At 41.2% G+C, this 12,421-nt stretch overlaps 1 protein-coding gene across 2 annotated transcripts in view; it reads left to right on the top strand.

Moving 5' to 3' along the window:
• uckl1b (uridine-cytidine kinase 1-like 1b) overlaps nucleotides 1–12,142 on the top strand; it is a gene marked incomplete at its 5' end in the record, with an annotated part of 61,794 nt that extends 49,652 nt beyond the window's left edge. For both annotated transcript variants that reach the window (XM_084333330.1, XM_084333331.1), the window contains 6 exons: nucleotides 3,738–3,831; nucleotides 6,674–6,736; nucleotides 6,892–7,014; nucleotides 7,381–7,488; nucleotides 8,188–8,344; nucleotides 10,729–12,142. In XM_084333330.1, coding sequence (XP_084189456.1) covers nucleotides 3,738–3,831; nucleotides 6,674–6,736; nucleotides 6,892–7,014; nucleotides 7,381–7,488; nucleotides 8,188–8,344; nucleotides 10,729–10,808 — 625 coding nt within the window. In that variant the 3' untranslated portion in view covers nucleotides 10,809–12,142. The remainder of the gene's footprint in view (nucleotides 1–3,737; nucleotides 3,832–6,673; nucleotides 6,737–6,891; nucleotides 7,015–7,380; nucleotides 7,489–8,187; nucleotides 8,345–10,728) is intronic.
• Nucleotides 12,143–12,421: the final 279 nt, after the last annotated feature.

The following is a 12,421-nucleotide window of genomic DNA, read 5'->3' as shown; positions in this document are numbered from 1 at the left end:
TGGTATGTCACAGGAAGCTCGTTCCAAGTTTTAAGAATCAGCTGGTCTTCAGGTTGAAGATTTTTAATTTCTGTCCACTTGTGTTTAGTTCCCTCGCCAGCTCTGTTCGCTATATCTTCAGCTACAGATACTATTAGCTGTATCTTCAAAACTAATTTCTGTTTACTTTAAAATTACACAGTATTAGGGATGCACCGAAAATTCGGCTACCGAAAATTATCGGCAGAAAATGGTTAAAACGGCTCTTTCGGCTTTCGGCCGAAAGGGTTTTAACATCGAAAATATATGACCGAAAGTCAAATAACTTGTTGTTTTAATGACGTCATCAAAGCGCGACTACAGACATACCGGTAGCATGCGCAACATGTAACGTGAGCAGCTTGTCAGCTCTTCCTGCATTCTACAGCCTGTGATAACTAACTCCTCTTGGGAGTAGAGATGCCCCCCGAAACCCGGTTCTAAACTAAATTAGAAAAAACCGGAGTATTGATCAGCTCCGACGTTAACGGTACTGCTATCAGTAGTCTAGGAGCGGATTAGCTACGGAGCTAACAGTGTACCATCCATCTGCGACGCAACGGTGGCAGCAACAGTGGACACTGAGTAATGTTAACGTTATGACGAGTTCATACTACACTACACGTATGAACTCGACATAACGTTAACGTTACTCCGTTTAAATGAAGTGTTTAATTAGCAGCAATCTGTTGTTGAAAATGTATCGTTAAACCGGAAATGGAAATGCGAGGACAGGAAGTCGTCATCAATAGTTGTAGTCTTTTAGTCTTAACAGTCTGGAATTAATGTATGCATTCAAAAGTGCTAAATAAATGTTTTATGGGCCCATAATAGTGATTATTAATATTATTTAAGTTAAGTTTAGCCATAATCATGTCTTTTGCCATAATCAGGTAGCTAGCATTCGGTTTTCGGCCAACTGTTTCCTATTTTCGGTATCGGTTTTGGCCAAGAATTTCCCATTCGGTGCATCCCTACACAGTATTATTAAGAAATACCACAAGTATTAAAAAAAAAAAAAATTTACTCAAAAATGTCTGGGAGCCATATGCTGTCACCAGAAGAGCCATATATGGCTCGCGAGCCATAGGTTCCCGACCCCTGCTCTAGCGGTTCAAGAGCGCCATCTGGTGGCCGATCGGCAGATCGCCAACCGGAAATGAGCCTTTGAACCGGAAGTGCTCATCCATATGTGGTCCGGGCACTCGCTATTGTTAGAGAGACTCCGTCTTGACACAGTGAACATCGATCGGTGCAAATAACTCGAAAAAACAACATGATTTGGACGTATATACTATTATACAACCTGGAAATGGATCGGGCATTTCTCCATCCCATAATAGAAAAAAATCTGTTCCACGCTCATCTGCCAGCGGCGCGAGGAAGCCACGGTAAGATTCAGCGTTATATTCTAACGTGTTCCATATAAACTGCTATGATGAACATATGACCCACTCTGGATGAATCATCTAACGCTGCCCACGGAATTATAAACGATCCCCCGCCCATCCGGTCATCATCAGATGATACGCAGTAACTTCTAGAACCACGTCCAGTTGAAATTTTTTATCTCGCGCCGATTGCTATCAAACTGTATTTCATCATCAATATAATGCATTTGGAGCTATAAATCAAGTTCTGGAGAAAGCTGCAGAAAACGATAAAAACATACTTATACTTTAGACCATATTTTAGTATGAATATGTGAATGAAAAAGTTTAACGTTGCTACACCCTGAACAATACATATAGGACATTGAATGGGCCATAATAATGGCAATTTAGCAATAGAATTTAAAAAGTTATAGCCCTGCAAATAAGGGGAACTTCTCCATAGACAAATAGAGCTGGCGAGGGATGGTAAATTATGAATTTAACCCATGGCGATCAAAGTGTTAAGCTGCTGCTCTTGTTAAACTGTTGCTCTTGTTAAACTGTTGCTCTTATTAAGATCCTGCTCTTGTTAACACATTGGTGGCCACTGGGATGAGTCTAATATCACTAGAGACGACCAGCATATGTAAACAGACTTGGGGCTGTTTGTAGAGCTAAATCTATACTTTATAGTATTGCTATCTGTCCATTCTCATTGTCAATAGAGACCATAAACCGTCCCTTCAAAATGGCTTAAAGGAAAGAAAAATCATCAATACGTTCTCATTTATAGCGCCGTGAATATAAGCTTTATACGGCATTTGGTCTAGTATATTTCCTGGAAGGCTAGATAAAGGGCTAATAGCTACTAACGTTATATAGGGATGTCCCGATCACGTTTTTTGCTCCCGATCCGATCCCGATCATGTGATTTTGAGTATCTACCGATACCGATATTTCCCGATCCGATCAAAAAAAATACAAAATTTATAATTTCTTTTACTTTAATTTTTTTATTCAACAAACATGACCATGTTCACGTCTTAAACTAATACTGAGGCCTTAGTTTTGGTTTTAAATTGCATATCATCATTCATTTATTTATTGTCACACAGAGCAGAAGAATTTTGCCAAAACAAACCAATAGTATCCAGCTGCAGAACAGCACCAGCCACACTCTCAGACCCAAACGCATTTCCTTTGATTTAATTATACAACAAATGATTTATGTCAAGGATTGCAATGCCTCGCTTGAATGAAGTTAACTTTTCACCTGGATAACGTCAACATTCAGGGTGAATGTAATGTGAGAAATTGGGATACATTTTTTTTAAATAAATAAAAAATTATTTGGGTCTGAGAGTGTGGCTGGTCTGCCGTTCTGCAGCTGGATACTTATTGGTTTGTTTTGGCAAAATTCTTCTGCTCTGTGTGACAATAAATAAATGAATGATGATATGCAATTTAAAACCAAAACTAAGGCCTCAGTATGAGTTTAAGACGTGAACATGGTCATGTTTGTTAAAAAAAAAAAAAAAAAACAGATTCTTTTATTTATTTTTTTGCCGATCCCGATCTTCGGAAAATCATGTGATCGGCCCCGATCCCGATCACGTGATCGGATCTGGACATCCCTTGTTATATCCAATGGCATTTCCGTTATACATAAGCTACAGTTAAAACTCAAACTGCATATGATCGGCACGATCCTCAAGCATGTATGCATGAAAGGGGGGGGGGGGGCGGGGGACGTTGTTTCTTATTATTGATTACCAATAACCGTGTTCGTCTAAGTAGCCACATACGCTAATCGCCTGGTTGAGTATCATAGCACGCATGTAATTTACGTGAAAAAGATCTTACCATGAGCCGGTTGGATCCCCCTGAGCATTTCCCCGTTATCGATCGCCATCTGGTAGATCGATATGTCCATTGGCTGATGATAAATCCCCTTATTTCATAGTGAAATCCGCAATCCAAAACGTATTCCGTGCAACAGACAATAGCTATCGCTTCAGGTGAGTAGAAAACTACATTAGAGATAAAAAAATAAATAAAAAGACAACTTCGGCCACAGGGAACACTGCATTATCGCGATAGCGCCCCTAAGAGGATCTGGCCGGTAATGCACTTTCTCGAATTCAAAGAGTAGGGTACATCTGCAGTGCAGCTCGGCGACCTTGAATAGGTTATTAAAATGGAATAAAAGCCAAAACAACTTGCCACGGATATATCTGTCCTTCGGTCCATTAAGCATGGATTCGAAAGCCGGATATATCCGTGCTTGGGCGCCATTGTGTTAAGCTGTTGCTCTTGTTAAGTCCTGTGCGTCTTGTGTGTCTCCAGAAACAAGGAGACGAGCCGCGACGAGTTTATTTTCTACTCCAAGAGGCTGATGCGTCTGCTGATAGAAAGAGCCCTCTCCTTCCTCCCCTCTCAGGTATGCTGCTGTCGCACACGTACATTTAAAGGTGCTATAGACATTTATATGTAGTCATCTTTTTCTTTAACCCTCTGTAGTGTGGTAGTGAAAGGGTTGACGTTCTGTAGTGTGGTAGTGAAAGGGTTAACCTTCTGTAGTGTGGTAGTGAAAGGGTTAACCCTGTGTAGTGTGGTAGTGAAAGGGTTAACCTGCTGTAGTGGTAGTGAAAGGGTTAACCGTCTGTAGTGTCGTAGTGAAAGAGTTTAACCTTCTGTAGTGTGGTAGTGAAATGGTTAACCCTTTGTAGTGTGGTAGTGAAAGGGTTAACCTTCTGTAGTGTGGTAGTGAAATGGTTAACCGGCTGTAGTGTGGTAGTGAAAGGGTTAACCCTTTATAGTGTGTTAGTGAAAATGTTAACCTTCTGTAGTGTGGTAGTGAAAGGGTTAACCCATTGTAGTGTGGTAGTGAAAGGGTTAACCCTTTGTAGTGTGTTAGTGAAAGTGTTAACCTTCTGTAGCGTGGTAGTGAAAGGGTTAACCCATTGTAGTGTGGTAGTGAAAGGGTTAACCCATTGTAGTGTGGTAGTGAAAGGGTTAACCCTTTATAGTGTGTTAGTGAAAATGTTAACCTTCTGTAGTGTGGTAGTGAAAGGGTTAACCCATTGTAGTGTGGTAGTGAAAGGGTTAACCCTTTGTAGTGTGTTAGTGAAAGTGTTAACCTTCTGTAGCGTGGTAGTGAAAGGGTTAACCCATTGTAGTGTGGTAGTGAAAGGGTTAACCCATTGTAGTGTGGTAGTGAAAGGTACACCCACAGAGCTTTTAGAAAGGTGTGGAATAAAAGTATTGCTTTAACCAAAAAAATAACATTTTTGATTAATTAATTTATCATTTAAAAACCCCTGTTTCCATGTTGCATGTATGTAACCCCCTCCCCCCTGATTGGTTAAATGACATGCTGGTGCTCTTGTGTGACATCCAGCGGCCGAGTGTCATCTGTAGCCCCTTTAATGAATTCACAACGCTGGATTAAACCTACCTAGCACGTGTGTGTGTGTGTGTGTGTGTGTGTGTGTGTGTGTGTGTGTGTGTGTGTGTGTGGAGATTTAATATATGATATAAATAATAGGTTTGATATGTAAGAAATATAAGGGAATATAATGGTGTGAGAAAGGTGACAGGATACAGTAGGGCTGACCTTCGATATTTTTTTGGAATTCGAAAATTCGAAGCTTCGAGATTTAAAAAAATTATAATAATAATTATATATATATTATTTTTTTTATGTTGTGGGACTTGTACAGCACTTTGTTCAACTTTGTCAGTGCTGTAAAGTTTAAACCTTTTTAAATCTTAGACAAACAAAACACTTTGCTTTCATGACATATTGTAAGCCGTCATTTGAGGCTTTATAAAAGCAGCACAATGAACACAAATCTGTCAGTGCCGAGTCCGACCTCATCTTAAATAACAAACAGCATTGCTTGTTGTAGTTAACAAAGAGAGGCAGAGTTGATTTTGCAACAAAAATATATATATATTTTTTTTACATAATCGAATTTTATTTTCATATTCGAATCCCATGCCCATCGAACGAAGCTTAGAAGTATTTAAGACAGCCCTAGGACACAGCGAGATGAAATGTGGTGAAACGGAGAGAGAAAAAGAGTTATCAGAGTGAAGACTGAAGGCGATGGATGGAAAGAGAGCGAGTGTGGGCAAGCATTGACGAGAGCGACGGCAGAATGACAGGCGGAGAGAGTGTGGCCTGTGGCACAAGGTTGGAAACTTAGCATTTCACCACAGTGGAAAGTTCTCACAGCATGAAACCAGAAGATAAGCATACTTACGTCAAATGATACTCAAGCACGCACGCGCACGCACACACACACACACACACACACACACACACACACACACACACACACACACACACACACACATACATACATACAAATGGTAAATGGTGCATTTATATAGCGCTTTTATCCAAAGCTCTTTACAATTTGTTCCTCACATTTTACCCATTCACTCACACATTCACACATCGACGGCAGAGGCAACCATGCAAGGTGCCAACCTGCTCATCGGGAGCAATTAGGGGTTAAGTATCTTGCTCAAGGACACTTCGACGCGCGGCCCGGGAATCGAACTGGGAACCTCCGTATTACCAGATGACTGCTCTACCTCCCTAGCCATTGTCGCCCCCATTCAAACATGTACACACCATGAAAGCCTGAGTCACACAGAGTATAATATATACACCAGAGCAGCTGCTGGTCTCACACGACGAGCCTCTCCAATCACTGCTGCAATATACAACTGTTCTGGGGTCAGTGTAGTCTGCACCGTAGACATATATAAAGGCTAGATGACTCACCCGCGCTGCTGGCCAATGGAGACCGACGTTGCCACATGGCGGCCATCTTGCCACAGGCAGCACGCCAACTCATAACATGAATGTCTATGGTGCATGTACTATTGAAATAACCATAGCTTGCTCCATTTTCAACCGATTCTCAAACGGTTTGGTTTGTTATAAACGTCAGAGATGTAGTTATCATATTGCATACTTATCATGGACTTTCATATGAAAAGTATTTCAACATGTCCAAGCATCCTGAATCATATTAACGTATTAATAACGTTTGTAATAAACCAAACCGTTTGTAAATCCGTCAAGATTTCAGCGAGTTAAGAGTATTTTTGTTTGTGCAGATCACTGTCACTGTCACTGACAGTTGATTGTGACAAGATGGTCGCCGGTGAACTACGCTGGAGACTCTGCCTTGCACCATCTAGTTATATATATATATCTATGGTCTGCACGCTCTAACCATTTTTGTATTTCATCTTCCACACAGACTCACGTAGTCCAGACCCCCCAGGGAGAAGATTATGAAGGCAGGACGTGCCATGGGAAGAGAGTGAGTGAGCTGCCGCCTCGCTCCTGGCCACTGCTCCCTCCCTCCCTCCCTCCCTCCCTCCCTCCCTGCTCAAACCCTCTCCTTCCTCGTTCTCTGCTCACACTTCAAAAACAAATGGCCATTAGCCTTTAATTCCTGTTCCTGTTTCTCCGCAGATCACAGGTGTATCTATCCTGCGTGCAGGGGAGACCATGGAGCCGGCTCTGAGGGCAGTTTGCAAAGACGTCCGCATCGGCAAGATTCTCATCCAGACCAACCAGGATACAGGAGAACCGGAGGTACGGAGACACGGACGACCGAGAACTCAAGAGCTGTTTTCGGATATCATTCATTCTGAAGATTCGATTATTATTTGTCCCAAGACCTAATTTAATCCCTAATGGTTTCTGGAAAAAACTGATTGAATTGAATCAACTCAATATGGAAAAGTATATAGAAACCGTCTCACACTCAGAACCAGTTTTACTTAAAGGTTTCATATGTAACCATAACCAGACCTCCTGGGATCTCAAACCTTTACTAACAAACAGCCTTTAGTGGTGCTCCTATCGGGACGAATCGGTTGTGATTTGCTTTTCATGTCACATCCTGTTGGTGTTCACCTACCTCCTGTGTGTTCCTCCCTGCCTCTTCGCCCACAACAGCTCCACTACCTGCGTCTCCCAAAGGACATCGGCGAGGACCATGTGATCCTGATGGACTGCACTGTGTCCACAGGGGCTGCAGCCTTGATGGCTGTACGGGTGCTGCTGGTGGGTGTCCCTTTCATACGGCATAAAAGATAGGGGATTCAAAATATTCATAGGTCTGCTTTCCCTCGTGACCAGTCTGGCACCTACTGTCGAAACGTGTTTAGTTATTTAATTAAAGATATTTTTTTGTCTTTTTATTTGTATTTTTATGTAAATATTGATGTAGAATGTAGTAACAAAATACAGATTTTACATCTATATAAGTATAGATACATCTTATGAATACACCCAAATATATTCATCAAGTGAATACACCCGAAATATTCATCAAGTGAATACACCCAAAAAGATTCATCAAGTGAATACACCCAAAAAGATTCATCAAGTGAATACACCCAAAAAGATTCATCATATGAATATAAACCAAAAATATTCCTCTTGTGAATATAACCCATAACCAATACACCCATAAGTTGAAATAAATGCAGTATTGTAGCTGTAAAACTGTACTGTATTGTGCCCCGAATGTATGGTCTTCTGCAATCAAATTCTTTTTAGATTCTAGGGAATTTGTGAATCGATTTTGAATCGGTAGAAGATAGAAATCAAGATCCTTATGTGAATCGATTTCGCCCTGACGCCTGTGTGTGTTTGTGTGTGTTTGTGTGTGTTTGTGTGTGTGTGTGTGTGTGTGTGTGCATGCGTGCGTGCGTGTGTGTGCGTGCGTGCGTGTGTGTGTGTGTGTGTGTGTACGCTCAGGACCACGACGTCCAGGAGGAGAAGATCTTACTGGTGTCCCTGCTGATGGCGGAGATGGGGGTTCACTCCGTGGCATACGCCTTCCCTCAGGTCCAGATTATCACCACCGCCGTGGACGAGAAGGTCAACGACCTCTTCCACATCATCCCCGGAATAGGTGAGTGTCACGAGCTCTTAGGCCACAGCAGACAGGGAGACACCTTCAAGGTCCTCCCATAGTCGAGCGGACCATACACGGAGCAGACTCCCGCGGGCTCAAAGCTGACCCAAAGGGTACTCAAAGCAGACCCAACGCAGAGTCCAAGTGCGAAGCTCCTATTTTCTGACGCGCGGATGTCCGCGGCGCCCACTTGGTGTCACACAAACTGGCGCGAGGTGTAAACTGGTGTAAACTGGCGCGAGACATGTAGGAAATTGGTCCACGGAGATCCGCTCGACTATGAAAGCTCAAAGAGTCCAGTGGACCTCCGCAGAGTCCAGTCCGTGTACAGTCCGCTCGACTATGGGAGCACCTTAACAGTTTAACAGTCATGTATGGGAAATGTGCTTACAGTAGAAAACTATCCGGCCGCAAGTTAGCCTAGCTTAGCACAAATGAATGGAATGTACAAGTGCACTGATAATATTTGTGTCCTTTCTAAATGTGTGCGTGTGTGTGTGTGTGCGTGCGTGCATGCATGCGCGTGTATGTGTGTGTTGCAAAGTGCATAACGAAATATAAAGAATGACAACAATCAGCAACATAGTTTTACCATAGGAAACCACACTAATAATATGTGAGATTATAATAGTGTGTTTACCATAGTTAACCACACTAATAATATGTGAGATTATAATAGTGTCGTTACCATAGGCAACCACACTAATAATATTTGAGATTATAATAGTGTGTTTACCATAGTTAACCACACTAATAATATGTGAGATTATAATAGTGTGTCTACCATAGGCAACCACACTAATAATATATGACGAACCAGAGGTTTGTCACAAATAGGGAGTCCACACGTGATACCATGTTAACAAAAGAATTTATTTAAATCTAAAGAAACAATTATTGATTAAACAACAAAAGCATAATGACATAAACAATGAATGTGTATATCAGAATGGACAAAGGATCCCAAGTTGGTTCGCTTGGTGGCTGATACAACCTGTCCTGGTAGATGGGAAAGCAGATGGGCAAAGCAGACAGAGGGGTTAGACAGGGGAAACATATATACTGGTGCTGCTGGCAGCTCTCTGCACTGCACATGTGCTTCAAATTGGGGTAACGACCTACCCACTCCACCATGCTCTTTGAGTCAGAAGACTCTCCATTTGCAGGTAGAGTGGGGGTCGTCACAAATATCCGAGATTATAATAGTGTCTACCATAGGCAACCACACTAATAATATTTGAGATTATAATAGTGTGTTTACCATAGTTAACCACACTAATAATATGTGAGATTATAATAGTGTGTCTACCATAGGCAACCACACTAATAATATGCAAGATTATAATAGTGTCTACCATAGGCAACCACACTAATAATATGTGAGATTATAATAGTGTGTTTACCATAGTTAACCACACTAATAATATGTGAGATTATAATAGTGTGTCTACCATAGTTAACCACACTAATAATATGTGAGATTATAATAGTGTGTATACCATAGTAAATGGTAAATGGTGCATTTATATAGCGCTTTTATCCAAAACGCTTTACACTTTTGTTCCTCACATTCACCCATTCACTCCAACCCGCTCATCGGGAGCAATTAGGGGTTAAGTGTCTTGCTCAAGGACACTTAAATCAACACGCTGCCCGGGAGGAGCGGGAATCAAACCAGGAACCTTCTGATTACCAGACGACCCTAATAGCCTAATAGTTAGTTTGCCATAGGCAACCTTTGCGAACACACTATTACTTGCTAGTATAAACGTAGCTTTCTGGGTCATTGTCACTGGCATCAGTTAGGCGGTGTTTGTGGTGGACATGGTGGTTGTCAGGCCGTTGCTAAGGTAACACAGAGGGACTATAATGAAAGTCAGCAGTGAGCAAAGCATAAATAACATATTTCTTTATATCTTAATGTTGAAAATATGAATAAATGGCACATATTTTTTTCTCTTGGGCAAGTGACCTTGGTATAAGCAGAATAATCCACTTGTAGGAGTGCGTTAAACGGTTTTTGCTCCACTAGTTCTTCACCTCCTCGTTGTGCCTTAAAACCGTTTAATGCACACCTACTTATTGATTATCCCTTACTTATAATAATAGGCAAATGTGTTTAAATAAAACTAGTGCTGGCCTGAAACAACATACTTTTATGCAGCCAAGCAACTTCATGTTCAGCACTAGTAAAATTCTCCAAATCCATAATTTGATTTGACTTAATTTAAGTTTTAAGTTTAAGTTTTTTTTTTTTACCATGGGGCTACTATATCCCTGTTTTGATGATGTCACTTGTTTATGTCTGTTGTTGTTGTTATTGTTGTTTTTGTTGTCGTTGTTGTCGTCCATCTTTGATGTTGTTATATTTTCCCCTGTAGGAAACTTCGGAGATCGGTACTTTGGAACGGATGCACCCCCAGACTGGAGTGATGAGGAGATGGATGAGCCCAGCTACTGATACAGTTGACAGTGGACCGACCTATTTGAGTGATCTATGGGTGTTGTACCCTATGGAGGACAATAGGAGAATGTACTCTTTGCTCCGGCTGGGAAGCAACATGCACCACTTGTGTTTTTGACGCTCCAAATAGGACACCCTGAGGGACCTCAATCCTACTGTAACAGAGAACAAAGTCAGAACAAAGACACTGAATTTTACTTTCACCATATTGGTACGTCGTGTTTTTCTAATGATTATTTTCATTTCATGTACATGCTTTTATGAACAGTTGTAATATAAAGCTTGAAATATTTTTGTAATATGTACAGTATGTTGGTTTGGTCAGATGTGACGATCTGCACGTGCATCTGGATTTGTGAGCAAACCTTTATTTTGGAAGAATGTATCCAACCTTAAGCTTTGTATTGTGAACGACACAACTGAATGTGAAGATGTCGAGGTTAGTTATTCTAATACAGATTATTACCTTTTCACAAAGCCAACACAGAGACAGGTTGTCACGCAGTTCACTTTGACTGCATGGCTACGAGAGCTCTGTGAACAACCACTTAATCTGAAAAATGTGTAGGCGTATCTCTCTCTCTCTCTCTCTCTCTCTCTCTCTCTCTCTTTCTCTTTTTTTATCTTGCCCTCCTACACTACTGATCAACCTGCTTGTAAAGTAATGAAAAACGAGTTTGTCCTTCACAGTACAGCTGAAATATACTTTTGGCTGTATATTTTATACAGCATTTGCCCTTCACTGTACATACCTTTACTATAGAGAGTCCTCACACATCAGCCAGCACTCCATGTACTGTAACACACAGCCCAAGCAAAAGTCGTAAAACTGCATGTTACAGAGAGTAGAGATGCTTAAAGATTCAATACAATGAAAATCGTGTTTACTCTTGATCTCATTGCATTTCTTTTTACAGAAAATTGGTGTGATGTTCATGTGAAATTGCCCAATGTTAGAACTGCTGCTGTCCCCCTGGATATAAACAGATTCAAACCATTTCAGAACCAATCTGCTTCCCCTGAAGAGATTACATAACCTACTTGTCAGTCTATAACCAGTCAGTTTGTCAGTAGTTGTAAGGGATGTCAGTTTGATTGTCCACAAACAAGTAATGAAACCAGTTTGCTACAGTACAGTTTAGTTAATTGTATCACACTGATACAGCAACAGATCACACTGGAGCCATGAATGTGTAGTTGAAAGCTCCATGTGTTGTGTTACTAACTTGACATCTCTTTTGAATGAACAGAAGGTCACGCCCCCTCAAGACACAACTGGCTGTGCTCAGAGAGGGTGCACTAAAACACTTAGGGCGGGATCCACAAAGAATGGATTGCACGGTGCTAATTGCACCCTTACTTACAATTCATTATGAATTGAAAATGGGGGACCCTGATGTAAACAAGACGAAAGTCTTTCTCTGGTCTGCATCCCCTTAACAATTGTGTGTATTGAGCTGTACTGTATTGTACCCATTCTGCAATCTGTTAATAAAATGTTCAATCAATCAATCAGTCTTCCACTTCTTATACCAGCGCGGTGATTCATTGATTGAACATTTTATTAACAGATTGCAGAATGGGTACAATACAGTAAGGCTCAATACACA

This window comes from Notolepis coatsorum (genome assembly GCF_963971535.1).
Source record: "Notolepis coatsorum genome assembly, chromosome: 17".
Lineage (NCBI taxonomy): Eukaryota > Metazoa > Chordata > Actinopteri > Aulopiformes > Paralepididae > Notolepis > Notolepis coatsorum.
The sequence above is the reverse complement of the archived record's forward strand: the minus strand, read 5'-3'. Positions and strand labels throughout refer to the sequence as shown.